This window comes from Heloderma suspectum, chromosome 13 (genome assembly GCF_057233095.1).
Source record: "Heloderma suspectum isolate Gila_16-S chromosome 13, 16-S_ref, whole genome shotgun sequence".
NCBI lineage: Eukaryota > Metazoa > Chordata > Lepidosauria > Squamata > Helodermatidae > Heloderma > Heloderma suspectum.
In genome coordinates, this window is record NC_139470.1 from 32,729,494 (window position 1) to 32,743,259 (window position 13,766).

The following is a 13,766-nucleotide window of genomic DNA, read 5'->3' on the forward strand; positions in this document are numbered from 1 at the left end:
CGGTGCATTGGGTTTCTTTTTCCTAGGTGTAGAATGTGGCATTTATCCCTATTAAATGTCATTCTGTTGTTTTCTCCCTAGCGCTCCAGTCTATCCAGATCACTTTGAATTTTGATTCTGTCTTCCACGGTGTTAGCTATTCCGTCCCACTTTGTGTCCTCTGCAAATCTGATCAGCATTCCCTGCACCTCCTCCTCCAAGTCATTAATAATAATGTGGGAGAACACTGGGCCCAGGACTGAGCCCTGCGGTACCCCGCTCGTTACCTCTCCCCAGTTCGAGAAGAGCCCATTGATAAGCACTCCTTGAGTCCGATTCTGTAGCCAACTGTGGATCCACCGGACCGTTGTTCCATCTCGCCCACTTTGAGCTAGTTTGCTCCTCAGGAGATCCTGGGGCGCTTTGTCGAAAGCTTTGCTGAAGTCGAGGGAGATGATGTCCACAAGGGAGGCGACCTGATCAACTTCACGTCTCCCTCCACCGTGGGACACAGCCGAAAGCCCTCCGGACGAAGCTCTTCGTGCGGCGGCCGAACACGTTCCTCGCGGCCCTTGCCGACGGTCCATCTTCCGGGAAGCGCCCCCCGCGCCCCAGAATCCACGTCTCCCTCGGCGGCACCGCCTTCGCGGCCGGTCGCCCCCCGGGGTACTTCGCTTCCCTTCCCTTCCTATCCCGCGTCTGACACGCGGCAGGGCGGGTGAGGAAGCGCTCCGGCGCCGGGCGGGTCCCGGAGCTCCGCGCGGCGGCGCCCCTCGCCCCGCGGGGCCGGAGGGCGGACACCTGCCCCAACCCGCGCTCGCGGGGTCATCGGCGGCCGGGCCCGGCGCGGCGCGGAGGGGCCTTCCGCCCTGCGGCGTCACCCGCGCGCGCCTCCCGTCCGGCGGGGGCGCGGGCGGGCCAGACGCGGGGCGCCGCGGCGCCGGGCGGAGGTGAGTCGTCGCGCCGCGCCGCGCGGGGCTCCTCGCGGCCGGCGCCGCGGCGCTGGGCGGGCAGCCGGCGCCCGCGGGCGGCCTTCCGCCCGGGGCGCCCCGCGGGGAGCGGGCGGGCCGCGGGCGGCCCCGGGGCGCGGCCTGCGCGCCCCGCCCGCCCCGCGCCGAGGGATGGCGCGGAGGCCCGCCAGGCCTCGCGAGGGCAGGCGCGCGCCCGGCCGCTGGGCGGGAGGCGTGGCGCGCGGCCCGCCTGCCCTGCGCGCTCCTTCTCTTGCAGCTGGCCGCGATGGCGCCTCCGTTCGGCCCCTGGAGGAGCTCCGCGATGGCCGCCCCGCGCTTCCCGCCGCCCAGCTATCTCTTGGTAAGCGGAGCGGCCCGGCCGCATTCCGCCCGAGTCTTCGGGCCAGAGCGGCACCCCGGCGGCAAGCCAGGCGGTGCCGGGATGGAGCCCCGGGGGCAGGCAGGGCCCCGGGCCAGGGGATCCTCCCCCGCCGGAGCGGAGGGCTCAGCCGGGCCCACCTTCCCCGCCTGGTGTCCTCCAGATGTGTTGGACGGGAGCTCCCGGAATCCGCAGCCAGCATGGCCATCGCCCAGGTCTAGCGGGTGGGCCTCCAGCATCATCTGGAGCTTGCCGCCGGGGCCGCTCGGCTTATCAGGAGCCTGGGAGGCGCTGCATCCCAGCGGGAGAGGGGGAGGGAGACCCGAGCCCTTCGTTCTGCGGTTCCCCTTTGGACGCTGCCACGCATGGGGCAGGTGTTCCTTTGCATCGGACTGAGTGTTCTGCATGGGGCCACCCACAAGGGGAAATAGGAGTATGGCGGCTCTGTTAATCAGAATTGCCATGAGCCCTGGAGAAAAGTTCAGTGGATCGTAAAGGCCCACCTGCCTCGCAGTTTGGGTCCACCTGCAGCCGGGGCCAAATGCTGCTGCTGCTGCTGTAAACCCTGGAGAGGAAGCAAACCAGGGAGTTAACTTGCACTCAGGCGTGCTTCCCTTCTGCAAGACAACTGTCCCCTTGGGGAGGAGGCAGCTGCAGCCAGCTGCTGCAGCAGTGGAGAAGCATCGTTGGCGACTTTCCGCTCTGCCGGTGGGGGTGGGCGATGACTGTCCTCTGTGTAGTCTCATGCCCTTTCGCTTAGGCTCTCTCAGCCCTTTCGCTCCATGCGCCTCCTCTGGTTTTCCCTCTGTCTCTTTTGTCTCTGTGGTATGCTCGTTTGCCACACAGAGATGAGAACTGTAACTCCGTGGGCCGGCTCACATGACAGTGGGGCCCGCATAACTGTCTACAGGCTGGGGTCTAGGGATGGTTTGCTAGACCGTTCCTGGTAGCAGTGGAGCACGGCGAGTTCCAGCAGAACCCTTCTGCTTGCAGACACGTGCCCCCAGGCTAGTGCTGTGGCAAAAACCTGGATGTTGAACAACTTCATTTCTGTTTGTGAGTCAGGCGTTGTGCATGCAGACTTTCTCCTGGGATTCTGAACAGACCCAATTCTGCCCTGTGAGCAGGCCTGGGCCGTGAGATTTAGCAGCATGGCAGTGATCTGGAACAGTGTAGCGCTGATGCTGAGTAGCTGTTTTCCACGGTCACAGAATCATGGAGTTGGAAGGGGCCAGGCAGGCCATGAAGCCCCATGCCCTGGTCAGTGCAGGAATCCAGCTTAAGGCATCCCTGGCAGGTGACTGCCCAGCCTCTCCTTGAACGCCTCCGGTGATGCAGAGAGAGCCCACCACCTCCTTAGGCAGTTGGTTCCATTGTCTGACTGCTCTGACTGTTAGGAAGTTTTTCCTGATGTTCAGCTGAAATCTGCCTTCCTGTAACTTAAGCTTATTATTTCTTGTTCTGTGGTCTTGGATGATAGAGAGCAGGTTGCGACTTTCTTCTGTGTGACAACCCATTAGGTACTTGGAAAATGCTATCCTATCCCCCCTCAGTCTTCTCAAGGTTAAACTTACCTGGTTCCTTCAATCTTATTTCGTACTACAGTTTATAGGACTTGAATAAGGTCTTTTTGCTTTGTCTTGTAGCAGTGCACCAATTCTCTCTTTTGTTTAAAACAGGCTAGCTTAAAGAATGACTGTCTGAACAAGCCTTTTGTCCAGAGATGCCACGATCTGGTGACTGTCATTGCAGATTTTCCTGCTAAGGTAGGGTGTTTGTTATCTATTCAGGCCTGTAATATCTCCTTGCTTGTTCTGTTTTAGAAAGAATATTGACGTTGTCTGATGAAGATGTATAGCTTTGTGTTGGCTTCAGGATGAGGCAGATTGTGCTGCTCAGTCCCATCTAATGACTAGACTTGGAGGGTGAACATGGGCCAACCCAGAGCAGGCTCCCATGTAAATCCAGATATTATGACAAATCAAATTGGTAAACTGACATAAACTAGGTTTGAGGTGCATCTTCGCTCTGCAACATTTGCCTTTCCGCTTCTTTCTAGTACTTCCACCAGCAGTTCATCTTGGGAGTAGTAAGTAGTAGTTTGGGGGTACTCTGAGGTCTGCCGCTGTCAATGGAGGCATGAGTGGCTTCCACAGCAAGGAGCGCCTTTTTCCAGCTCCAGCCCGTCCCGGACAGGGGTAGTCTGGCCACAGTGATCCATGTCCTGGTAACTCAAGACTGGAGTACTGCAGCGCACTGTATGTGGGGCTGCCTTTGAGGTTGGCCCAGAAGCTGCGGCAAATGCGAAATGTCACGGCTGGCTGCTGAGTGGGACACCAGTTCTGAAGAAGTGGTACTGGCTGCCAGTAAGCTGCTGAGCCAAGTTCAAGATGCTTCTGTTGACATTTTATTTATTTATTTTATATCCCACATTTCTTCCACAGAATGGTGCTCAAGGCAGCTAATGGTCAAATTTAGATTAAAAACAAAATCTTAACTAAAACATAGTATAGAATCATAGAATAGTAGGGTTGGGAGGGCCTATAAGACCATTGAGTCCAGCCCCCTGCTCAGTGCATAAAACATAATGCAAACATAAAAACGAATAAATTGAAAATCTCATAATAAAAGAAGATAAGCAGGACTGACCAATTAAAAAACGCTTCAGCAGCAGACCAGCTTATATGCCAAAGAACTGCTTGGATAAAAGCCTTTTTGCCTGGTGGTGGAGGGACAGCAGAGTGGGGGCCGACCTAGTCTCCCTCAGTAGGCAATTCAGTGCCTGGGAGCGGCCAGCATGAACGCCCTTTCCTGCATCCCCACAGGGGAGATAAGGGCCTCCCCTGAACATCTTAAAACCCAGGCCAGTTCATATAGGAAAAGGTGGTGTTTCAGGTAGCCTGGTTCCAAGCCATATAGGGCTTTATAGATCAGGGCATTGGTTGGGAAAGAAGGATACTAAAAGTAAATGGCTGGTTACACAGGTGGTGTAGTTGGGCAAGGTTTGGCTTCGTGGAGCATGGCCTACGATACCAGTATGAAGTGCTTCCTGCAGAAAATGGGGACTCGGGAGAATGTTTTTTGCAGGAGCCTGACAGACCTGATCAAGAGGCCTTTAAACTAACTCCTGGGGGGGTGGGGTGGCATAAGCCCAAAGCGAACTGCTGAGCCAAGTATTACAGACAAAGACACAAAGGACAAAGGAGGAGACAAGACAGTGGAAGTGGATCCCAGGAATTTGCAGGTAAATACAGCAAAGAAACCAGGAAGGTACAGCACCCACGGCCTCCAGTGTCTGTATACCAATGTATACAGGGAAACAACAGGATGAACTTGAAATCCAATATAAGATCGGAAGTACGAACTGATAGTTATCACTGAGACTTGGTGGGATGACTCATGATTGGATTGTAGCCACTGAGGGGTATACCTTATTCAAAATGAATAGGTCTGATAGGAAGGGAGGGGGAGTAGTGTTATATGTAAGAAATGCGTACACCTGGCTGGAAATTCATGATCCTGAGAATGGAAGTCCTGTTGAAAGCATCTGAGTAAAGACGGAGGGAGGGAGGAGCAGGGGTGATCTTGTTGTGGCAGTTTGCTACAGACCGCCCAGCCAGCTGGGGGACATGGGTGGTGCTTTCCTGGAACAGATGACAAAACTTTCACAGAAGCAAGCAATAGTAGTAATGGGGGATGTCAGCTATCCTGACATCTGCTGGAAGTCTAACTCTGCAAGGAATGGAACATCCAATAGGTTTTTGACTTGTCTTGCTGACAACTTCCTCTCTCAGAGTGGAAGAAGGAACAAGGGGATCTGCTGCCCTGGCCTTAATCCTGACCAGCAGGGAAGCAATGGTACATGAAGTGAAAGTGGCAGGAACCGTAGGGGAAAGTGACCTTGTCATCTTGGAATGTGTGCTAGAGACGGCTGTGAAAGCTGAGCTTAGTCTGATGTGTACCTTGGACTTTAAGAAAGGCAATTTCAGGAAGCTCAGGGAAATGTTGGGTGGGATCCCATGGCTAGAAATCCTGAAGGAAAAAGGAGTTCAAGAAGGACGGGAGATCTTAACTGAAGTTCTGAAAGTGCAATAACGAACTTCTCCCATGAGAAGGAAAAACAGCAGGTATCTAAAGAAGCCTGGGTGGCTGCTCAGGGAGCTCTCTGATGAGCTGAGACTCAAAAGGGTTATGTATAGGAGATGGAAGGAGGGACATACTACCAAGGAGGAGTACAGTGGAATTGCCTGAATCTTTAAGGATGGTGTCAGGAAGGTGAAGGCCCAAAATGAGCTGAGGCTAGTGAGGGAAGCAAGAACAACAAAAACGGCTTCTTTGGCTGTGCTAGGAGCAAAGAACATCAAGGAAGGGGTAGGTCTTTTGCTTAGGGAAGGTTGTTGTTCAGTCGTGTCCGACTCTTCGTGACCCCATGGACCATAGCACGCCAGGCCTTCCTGTCCTTTAGGGAAGGTAGTGAATTGTTAACTGGTGGCGGAGAGAAGGTGGATCTACTTAACCCCCATTTTTGGCTCAGTCTTCTCCCACAAGGGGAGTTGTGTTCAACCTGGGACAAGTAGAACAAATGATATATGGAGGAATCTGCAGCCCAGAATAAGTAAGGACATGGCTAGAGAGCACTAAGCTTTTCAAATGGGTTCGGGTTTCAAGGGCCAGATGAATCGCATCCCCGGGTGCGGAAGGAGCTTGCAGATGCTATTTCAGAGCCGCTGTCTGTAATCTGCCAGAGCTCCTGGAGAAGAGGTGTGGTGCCAGAAGGCTGGAGATGGGCAAATGTTGTCCCCACCTTCAAGAAGGGGAAAAAGGTAGATCCAGGAAACTACAGGCCAGGCAGCCTGAAGTCAATACTGGGCAAAATTCTAAAACAGATGATTAAGCCGTCAGTCTGTGAGCATCTAGAAAATAATGAATTGACTACTTACTAGGAGTCAATATGGGTTTGTCAGGAATAAGTCACGCCAGACTAACCTTATCTCCTTTTTGGTAGACTTACTAGTTTCGTAGATAATGGGAATATATCTTGATTTCAGCAAAGCATTTGACAAGTTCTTCCATGATATCCTTGTGGACAAGATGGTAAAATGTGGATTGGACAATACTACAATAAGGTGGATCCACAGCTGGTTGAGTAACCGTACTCAACGAGTCCTAGTTACTGGTTCGGCATCCTCATGGAGGGAGGTCTCAAGCGGAGTGCTGCAGGGCTCTGTCCTGTTGAACGTTTATAAATGACTTGAATTAGGGTATAGAGGGGTTGTGTATTAAAGTCGCAGATGACACAAAGCTAGGAAGGATTTCCAAGACCATGGAAGACAGGAGCAAGGTTCGAAAGGATATAGACAGGCTGGAACACTGGGCTGAATCTAACAAGAGATTCAACAGAGATAAATGTAACGTTTTACATTTAGATGCAAAAAACCAGAGACACAAGTATAGGATGGGGGAGACCTGGCTTGGCAGCAGTACATGTGAAAAGGACTAGGGTGTCTTAGTGGATCAGAAGCTGAGTATGAGCCAGCAGTGCGATGCGGCAGCTAAGTAAGCTAATGCCATCTTGGGCTTCATTAACAGAAGCAGAGTGTCCAGATCACAGGAAGTAAGAGTTCTGCTCTGTTCTGCATTAGGCAGACCACATCTGGAGTACTGCATCCAGTTCTGGGCCTCCCATTTTAAGAAGGAAATTAACAAGTTGGAGCATGTCCAGAGAAGAGCAACCAGGATGGTGGTGATGGGAGGGTGGGGTGTTGGAAACCAAGTCCTATGAGGAACAGTTAAAAGAGCTGGGTATGCTTCGCCTGGGGAAGAGGAGATTAAGGGGAGACATGATAGCAGTCTTCCAATATCTGAAAGGCTGTTGTGCAGGAGATGGACCAGAGCTTGTTCTCTGTTGCTCCAGAGGGCAGAACCAGTGGGTGGAAGTTCCAGGGAAGCAGATTTGGCTAAACATTAGGAGAAACCTCCTAGCAGTGAGAGCTGTTCAGCAGTGGAGCAGATTGCCTTGGATTTCCTTTGCTGGAGATATTTCAGCAGAAGCTGGATGCCCTCTGCCAGGGATGCTGTAGCTGCACCCTACACTGTAGGGCTGCCTCAAGCAGCAGGTGGGACTAGATGATCTCCAGTTACCCGTGGCTGCTCCAAAGAGACTTCTGGGGCAGTGATCTGATGAAGATCGATATCCTCATGTTGGCTTCAGGATGAGGCAGTCATATACATTTATTTGTTTGTTTACAGCATGTTTACCCCTCTTCAGTCTAAAAAGGTTCCTGGCACCTCCTGCACAGATTAATACTAACCCACCTGCTGCCCTCAGGCTTGCAACCTAAAAGCAGTGCCACAGCAGGGACCGGGATCTGGAGGGCGGGGGGGGGGGCAGAACTCGGGCACCCGCTCTTTGTTTCGACTTTCCTACGCGTGTTCCTTCTGGCAGGGAAGGGCGAAACAAGCTCCCTGCCGTTGCGGCTGCCCTGGCCACGGCATTGGCCTCCCTGGGCCGTGAGGCTCTTCCTGGCAGGCAGGCAGGCAGGCAGTACAACCTCCCAGTGGCTCTTGGCTCTTGGGCCCGTGGCTGAGGCTGCAGCCCCAGGGCACGGTCAGCTGGAGCTGTGTGTCCCTTTTGGCGAGGAGGGGCGAAGCGAGCTCCCCTGGCGCTGCTCCCTCTCTGGCTGGCGTATGGGCCAGGCTGGTCTCCCTCTTGCTCTGAGGCAGGGTCGTGCAGCCTGCAGACTCGCCCTCTCTGCCTCCTCTGCAGCTGCGGTTTCGGGCTCCATTACTTGAAGGCATGCCTTCTCCCTGTGTACCTGCCCTCCTGGTGCTGTACTTGCTGGGGATTTGATATATGGCAACGTGAGAGGGGGCGCTCGAGATATTGGCACACCTCTGCCCTGAGATCCGTTTGGTGCTGCCAAGTCTTATAAACTCTTGGTGCCAACAGAAGACCTTTCTCTTCACCCAGGTGTTTGATTGAATCGGTGTTGCTGCATTCTGTAAATGGTTATTATCTGTGTATGTGTCCCCGCGTTCTATTTATTTTTATTGGTAAATTGGCTGTATGATTTTATCGTGTTTTAGTATTGTACCCTGCTTTGGTATTATTTTATAATGAAAAGGGGGCAATACATTTTATAAACAACTAAATGGTTTCAGGATGGAAAATGTCTTGTATGCTGGAAGACCCTTCAGCAGTCTTCAGATCAAACCATGTGTGCTTGTTTTTATTTGACCCTCTTCATAGCATTTCCTCTCTCTTCCCTCTAAAGGAGCTGCATGCCATTTTTCCCTGGCTGGTAGAGAGCATTTTTGGCAGCTTGGATGGCACAATTTTAGGTTGGAACCTTCGTTGTTTGCAAGGAAGAACAAACCCCACTGAGTACAATGTGGCCCTTGAGTTTCTTGACCCTGGGTAAGTGAGTCCATTCCCTTGTATTCTAGCAGGTTACCGAGGCCCCTTCCTAAGGCGATGCTCACTGCTTCTGTCTTGCTTCTCTTTTGCAGAGGCCCAATGATGAAGCTGGTCTACAAGCTCCAAGCAGAGGAGTATAGATATGATTTCCCTGTGTCACACCTCCCTGTTAGTGTCTGGAGAGGGATGTGATCTTACGGGGACGAAGTGCTAGGAATGCCACATTCAAGCTTCTTGAATTCTGTATAGAAGATGCAGTTTCACAGTCTTAATCTTTCACATGGAAATTTCAGTGACCTTATATCAGGGTGGAGAACTTCTTTCAGCCTGGGGGCTGAATTCAGTTTCAGAGAAGCCCTTGGGGAGGGGGCGGGGTGGACGACATTCCAGTGGTAGGTGTGTTTGAAGGCAAGGGGGACACACACCAGAATTACAGAAGAAATACAAAAAATACCAGCATCTGGTAGCTCAAAGTTGTTCCTGCCAGTAACTAAACCTTAGAAGAGGCATTTCCACCTTTTAAAATTGGGGGAAAAAACTGCTTAAAAGCTGGGACAGCACCAAGCCCTTGGTACTGGGGGAAAGGAGGTGGGGCCAGGGGAACAGGCGTGGCCACCTGGGAGCCCAGCAGGGCTAGGTTTAGCCCTCGGGCCTGAGGTCCCCCCCCTTGCCTTCTATGAGCTTTCTGAGGCAAATTGTTATACTTTTAAGCACCAACCATTTTTTAAGTAATTGGAATTCCAAATCGTTTATGAAATCATCCCTTCTAATAGTGAAGTGTGTAGCCCTGTGCCATCCAGTAGGGCAGCAAAATGGGGCCAATCCCAGAGAAGGGGTAAGTGTTTCTGCTTACTTGGGGAGCCATCAGGTATGCAGAAAGTCATTCATTTGTGAATTGATCGCCTCTCCCCAAATGGAAGGACCGGGGGCAGTGTCTGTGTGCTCCCCCTCGCCAGGCTGCCACCATTCTGTGGCGGCCTGAGGACAGCACCACAGCAGTGCCTGCAGCCCCCTGTGTGTCAGCCGCTGCCAGCTTCTCTGCAGCCCAGGGCCTAACGTGGAATAGGGAATTGGGGCTGGGGAATGGGAACCAAGCCCATCCCCTCACCAGAATCCTTTAAGCTCTTTGGGGAACTGTCCCCTGAGCAGTTTCAAGAGTCCTCTGGAGGTGGTTGATTTGAATTGGAGGGGAAGGTGCTGATTCTGGCCCAAATTCCCCCCCTCCAACTCAGAGAAGGGATACTTAAATGGCAAACAACTTCAGAGATCTGGGGGGGGGGGAATGGGGAGATCACATGCCTGACCCCCATTTCCCTCCACTGTGATGCGTGCATGCGACCGAGGCATGGTTGCTGCCCTCCTGCAGAGTCAGCTCTGCAGGAGAGTTAAAACCTCCGAGCGCTTGACTGGGAACTGCCCAGGGCGCTTCGGCCAATGGCCAGGGCAGAGACGTCACAGATAGATAAACATTGTGCTTTAGAGTGTGGGTGGGGGGATTTTGGGGGTCTGAAGTGGCCAGTGGGTTTTCCTCCATGTATCTCCCCCCCCCCCCCACACACACTTGTAATTTTGGTGCTCATCGCGCTACCCAGAGTTCAAACAGATGTGTTTGTACAACTTAAAGCTCTTTCAGGCTTCAGATATGTATTTTGGGTATCGTAATGCATATCTTATGTTCATCTGTTTTTTAGGGCCCAGTTAAAGCCTCGATACAAGAACGGATTTTGCCGGAGTGTTCTTTATACCACAACAAAGTCCAGTTCCCTCCCTCTGGAGGCCTGAGTTTGAACTTGGCCCTGAGTATCCTTAGGACAGTGGATACAGGATAGGGTCTCTTCGCATGGCCAAACTAGTGATGTGCTTGTCACGGTGATGGGGTGCTCTGATCAAGCCAGTCATCTGGCAGTGCGAGGGTTCCATCAGTGGCTGGAAGGCTGGAAGGAGGCCACCCTGATTCTCGGATCTCAGCAAAGCCCTGCTGGTGAGCGAACGGTGGCCATGGGCTGTTCAGCCACAGTGCTCCCTCTCTCGGCACACCTGAGAAGTGATCCAGCCTGGTGGCGGCTGAACGTTCTGCATCGTTCTGAGATCCCAGGACGGCATTGCCAGGACAGCTTGCCACGCAAGAGTGCCTCCGTGTAGTGATGGGGGGCTCCGGTTTACAAATAGGTGTGGAACCCTGTTGTTCATTGGTTCTGGAGCAGAGGTGGGCTGGATGTTGTCAGTGGCCAGGAGCATACCCGCTGGCCTCCCTGGTCCCTGGCTGATGCATCAGCTGGAGCTCCTCGAGCCAGCACGTTGGCCGGGGCCTGGCTTTGCCTGCCATGTGGCGGGATGTGGGGCAAGCAAAGCCACCCTGACGAAGGCACTGGATGGAGGAGTGCTCCTCCCCCTGGCATCTTGGTGGAGGACCTGGCTTCACAGCATAGTGGCAGCGAAGCCCCCCGGCCGAGGCACCAGGAAGAGGGACCCTCTTCCACCTCACCCAGCATAGCCTGCCGCATGCCTTCCCTCACTGAGGAGGACAGAGCACCTAGTATGCCGCTCGTCCTCCCAACTGGGAAGCCGAGTGGTGCGCTAAGCCTCCCGCTGTTATCTCCAGTAACTTATAGGAGATAACTTCAGGGATGCCTCTTCCTGCTAGCCTTGAGTGCTTGGCTTAGGCCTTTAGGCTGGACAAACTGGCCTGGCAGGCAAAATTGGCCTGCGGGCCAGCGGCTCCCCAACCACGTTCAAGATGCATGGGGGAGGAGCAAATGATCACTCCCACCTGCTTCCCCGCTGTTGCAGGAGAACGGCATTGTGGTTCATTGCATGGCTGCAGCTGGCAAACTTCAAACGTTGCTCATGAGTTAGAGGCACCACAATGGACATTTGCTATCTTGGTTTTCTCCCTTCAAGCGTTGTCCTTCCACTTTTGCCGCATTTGAGCGTCTTGCCAGTAAAGCCACCATAAACCTTGTTTTTAAACAGCTAGGCTAACAAACCTGAGAACAATAGAATTCTGACTTGAACAGTTTGTATAGGATAGTCCTGCATGGCCAGGAATTGCTGCTACTGCTTCTTCCGGTTTCCAGTTGGTCTGCTCCCTTGACTCTTTCCCCAGATCCATATGAATATTACATGTTCTACTTTGCACTGAGCCTTATCACGCAGAGGGTAAATACCAAAGAGCTTCCTTCTTTCTTCAGTGCCTCACGTCTTGTTCACACAGGACATAAGACGAGGAGAAGCTGGCAGGTCTTGGGGCTTTTTCAGGCGATGGCGCTCCCCGCTCCGCCCAGACCTTTCGTGAAAAGGCAACGTGTCAAGACCTTCTGGAGTGCTCGAAGCATTCCGTCTGGCCTTGGCACGAAAGTGTGCCTGCTGCTTCAGCCTGAGACCTGTGTACTGTTTCTGACCCCCACGTGGAGCGGGTGTGGGGAAGGCTTGCGGAGGACTTGTTAGCCCTCCAAGAGGAACCCCTTGCCAGCGTGTCTGTGCTAGCCTCGTTACTGAACTCCCAATGTGAGGGGGAGGAGGCTGTTGGTGGGATCAGAGGTCTGGTTCTCACGAACAGCACATGAGGCCATAAGCTTGTACCTAGACTGTGCCAGACTGGGGGGAGCTCATAGGATGGAATACTCCTCCAGACAAAATGCTCCCCGCATGCAGAAGAGGAACAAGCCACTGGGATGGAAAGTCAGTATGGAGTGTGGGGGCTGGGGCTGGGGCTCAGGCCTGGAGCCTCCATCTGGGGCTGCTGCGAGAGCCAGCTTGGCTTCACCTGGCTCTTTGTGTTCTGTGGGTGTGTTTGTGTTCCAGAACATCTCCACGGCCTGTCACGTCGGCATGTCCAGCAGCGCTTATTTCATCCTGGTGGATCGGTACTTGAAGTGGTTCCTGCCCACAGAAGGCAATGTTCTTCTGCCCCCTTCCTCTGACCCTGGAGGGGCTGCCTCTTCACCTGCCCCCAGGTGAGCGCAACTTGCTTCATGCTCCAGGTCGCAGGATCATGGCGTGGCTTTAGTCTGGCTGACAGTATAGGGAAGGCACTTCTTGCCCAAGTCATTTGCCCGTTCTAATTCCTGTCAGATTTCCCTGGCAGTCCAGCTGGGGTCTAGTCTCAGGGTGGTGGCTGGAATGTTTGCTGACTTGGTTGGCGAAGGTAGCCAGGCTGGAACAGCCACTGGAACATGTACATGCTTCGAGCGCTACAGAAAAGCATTTTCTGCAGTCTAAAAAATAGACATGCTTCAGAACTACTGTTTTTACTTGTGTGGAAATATAATCAGTAAATTTGCTAAAGCTCCTACAGTTCATCTGTGAGGACTTCTTTCATTGGGTGACACTCCACGTTTTCATGCATTTGGCCTTATTCTGCAGCCTTTCCTGCAGGCTGCTTAATCTATAAGCATTCACAAAGGACATAGGCACTTGCAACGTGGGCATACATCTTTCAGGAAGAAATGGAAGTTTCCAGAGGGTTGGGCTTGCATGCCTCGTGTCAGGACGTTGCTCCCTGCACGCACACTCGTTCTTGTTTGGGGCCTTCTGGCTTCTGGTCCTCAGTAGTGGAAACTTTGCTTTCTCCAGTTGGTTCTGTGGACTTGGATTTGCAGGCTATGTTCTCCTGTCTCTGTAATACTGTTCAGATGACCCTTTTCTTCACCCCCTTGACTTGGCTTGGGTCTTCTCCCTGGCTCAAGATCTCCGGCAAGGCCTTTCACCTCCTATGGAATGCATCCCACGAGCCTTCTGAAAAGGCATGTCGCTCACCAGACTTCGGTGAATGCTGACCCGGCTTCGCAAGAGATCTGGAGATCGGAAACCCTGCTTCAGGTGCGTCTGTGACAGGGAGCTGCTGGCGGAGAGGCAGGCGCTGTGCCAGTCCAGTGCCGCAGCTTGTGGGCTGCCCTGAGCTCTTCTGGCTCAGCGGAGCAGAGGACTTCACAGCACCAGGGGCGCTTCCTGGGGGGGCCTCAGCAACTGGGGGAGGTGCGCCCTTTAAAGTTCTCCGTGGCTGTAGATCAGAACCTGTGACAATGATCTGTTGGAGGGC

At 53.3% G+C, this 13,766-nt stretch overlaps 1 protein-coding gene across 5 annotated transcripts in view; it reads left to right on the top strand.

The window, feature by feature from the left end:
• The first annotated feature begins 899 nt into the window (after positions 1-899).
• SMPD4 (sphingomyelin phosphodiesterase 4) overlaps positions 900-13,766 on the top strand; it is a 29,865-nt gene continuing 16,998 nt past the window's right edge. For 3 of the 5 annotated variants that reach the window (XM_084819943.1, XM_084819944.1, XM_084819946.1), the window contains exons 1-8: positions 1,203-1,290; positions 2,988-3,074; positions 8,583-8,725; positions 8,818-8,893; positions 10,417-10,525; positions 11,832-11,884; positions 12,530-12,681; positions 13,414-13,546. In XM_084819943.1, coding sequence (XP_084676069.1) covers positions 1,216-1,290; positions 2,988-3,074; positions 8,583-8,725; positions 8,818-8,893; positions 10,417-10,525; positions 11,832-11,884; positions 12,530-12,681; positions 13,414-13,546 — 828 coding nt within the window. In that variant the 5' untranslated portion in view covers positions 1,203-1,215. Of the gene's footprint in view, positions 930-1,202; positions 1,291-2,987; positions 3,075-8,582; positions 8,726-8,817; positions 8,894-10,416; positions 10,526-11,831; positions 11,885-12,529; positions 12,682-13,413; positions 13,547-13,766 lie in introns of those variants that run through there. The other 2 variants (XM_084819942.1, XM_084819945.1) reach the window with 1 other exon arrangement.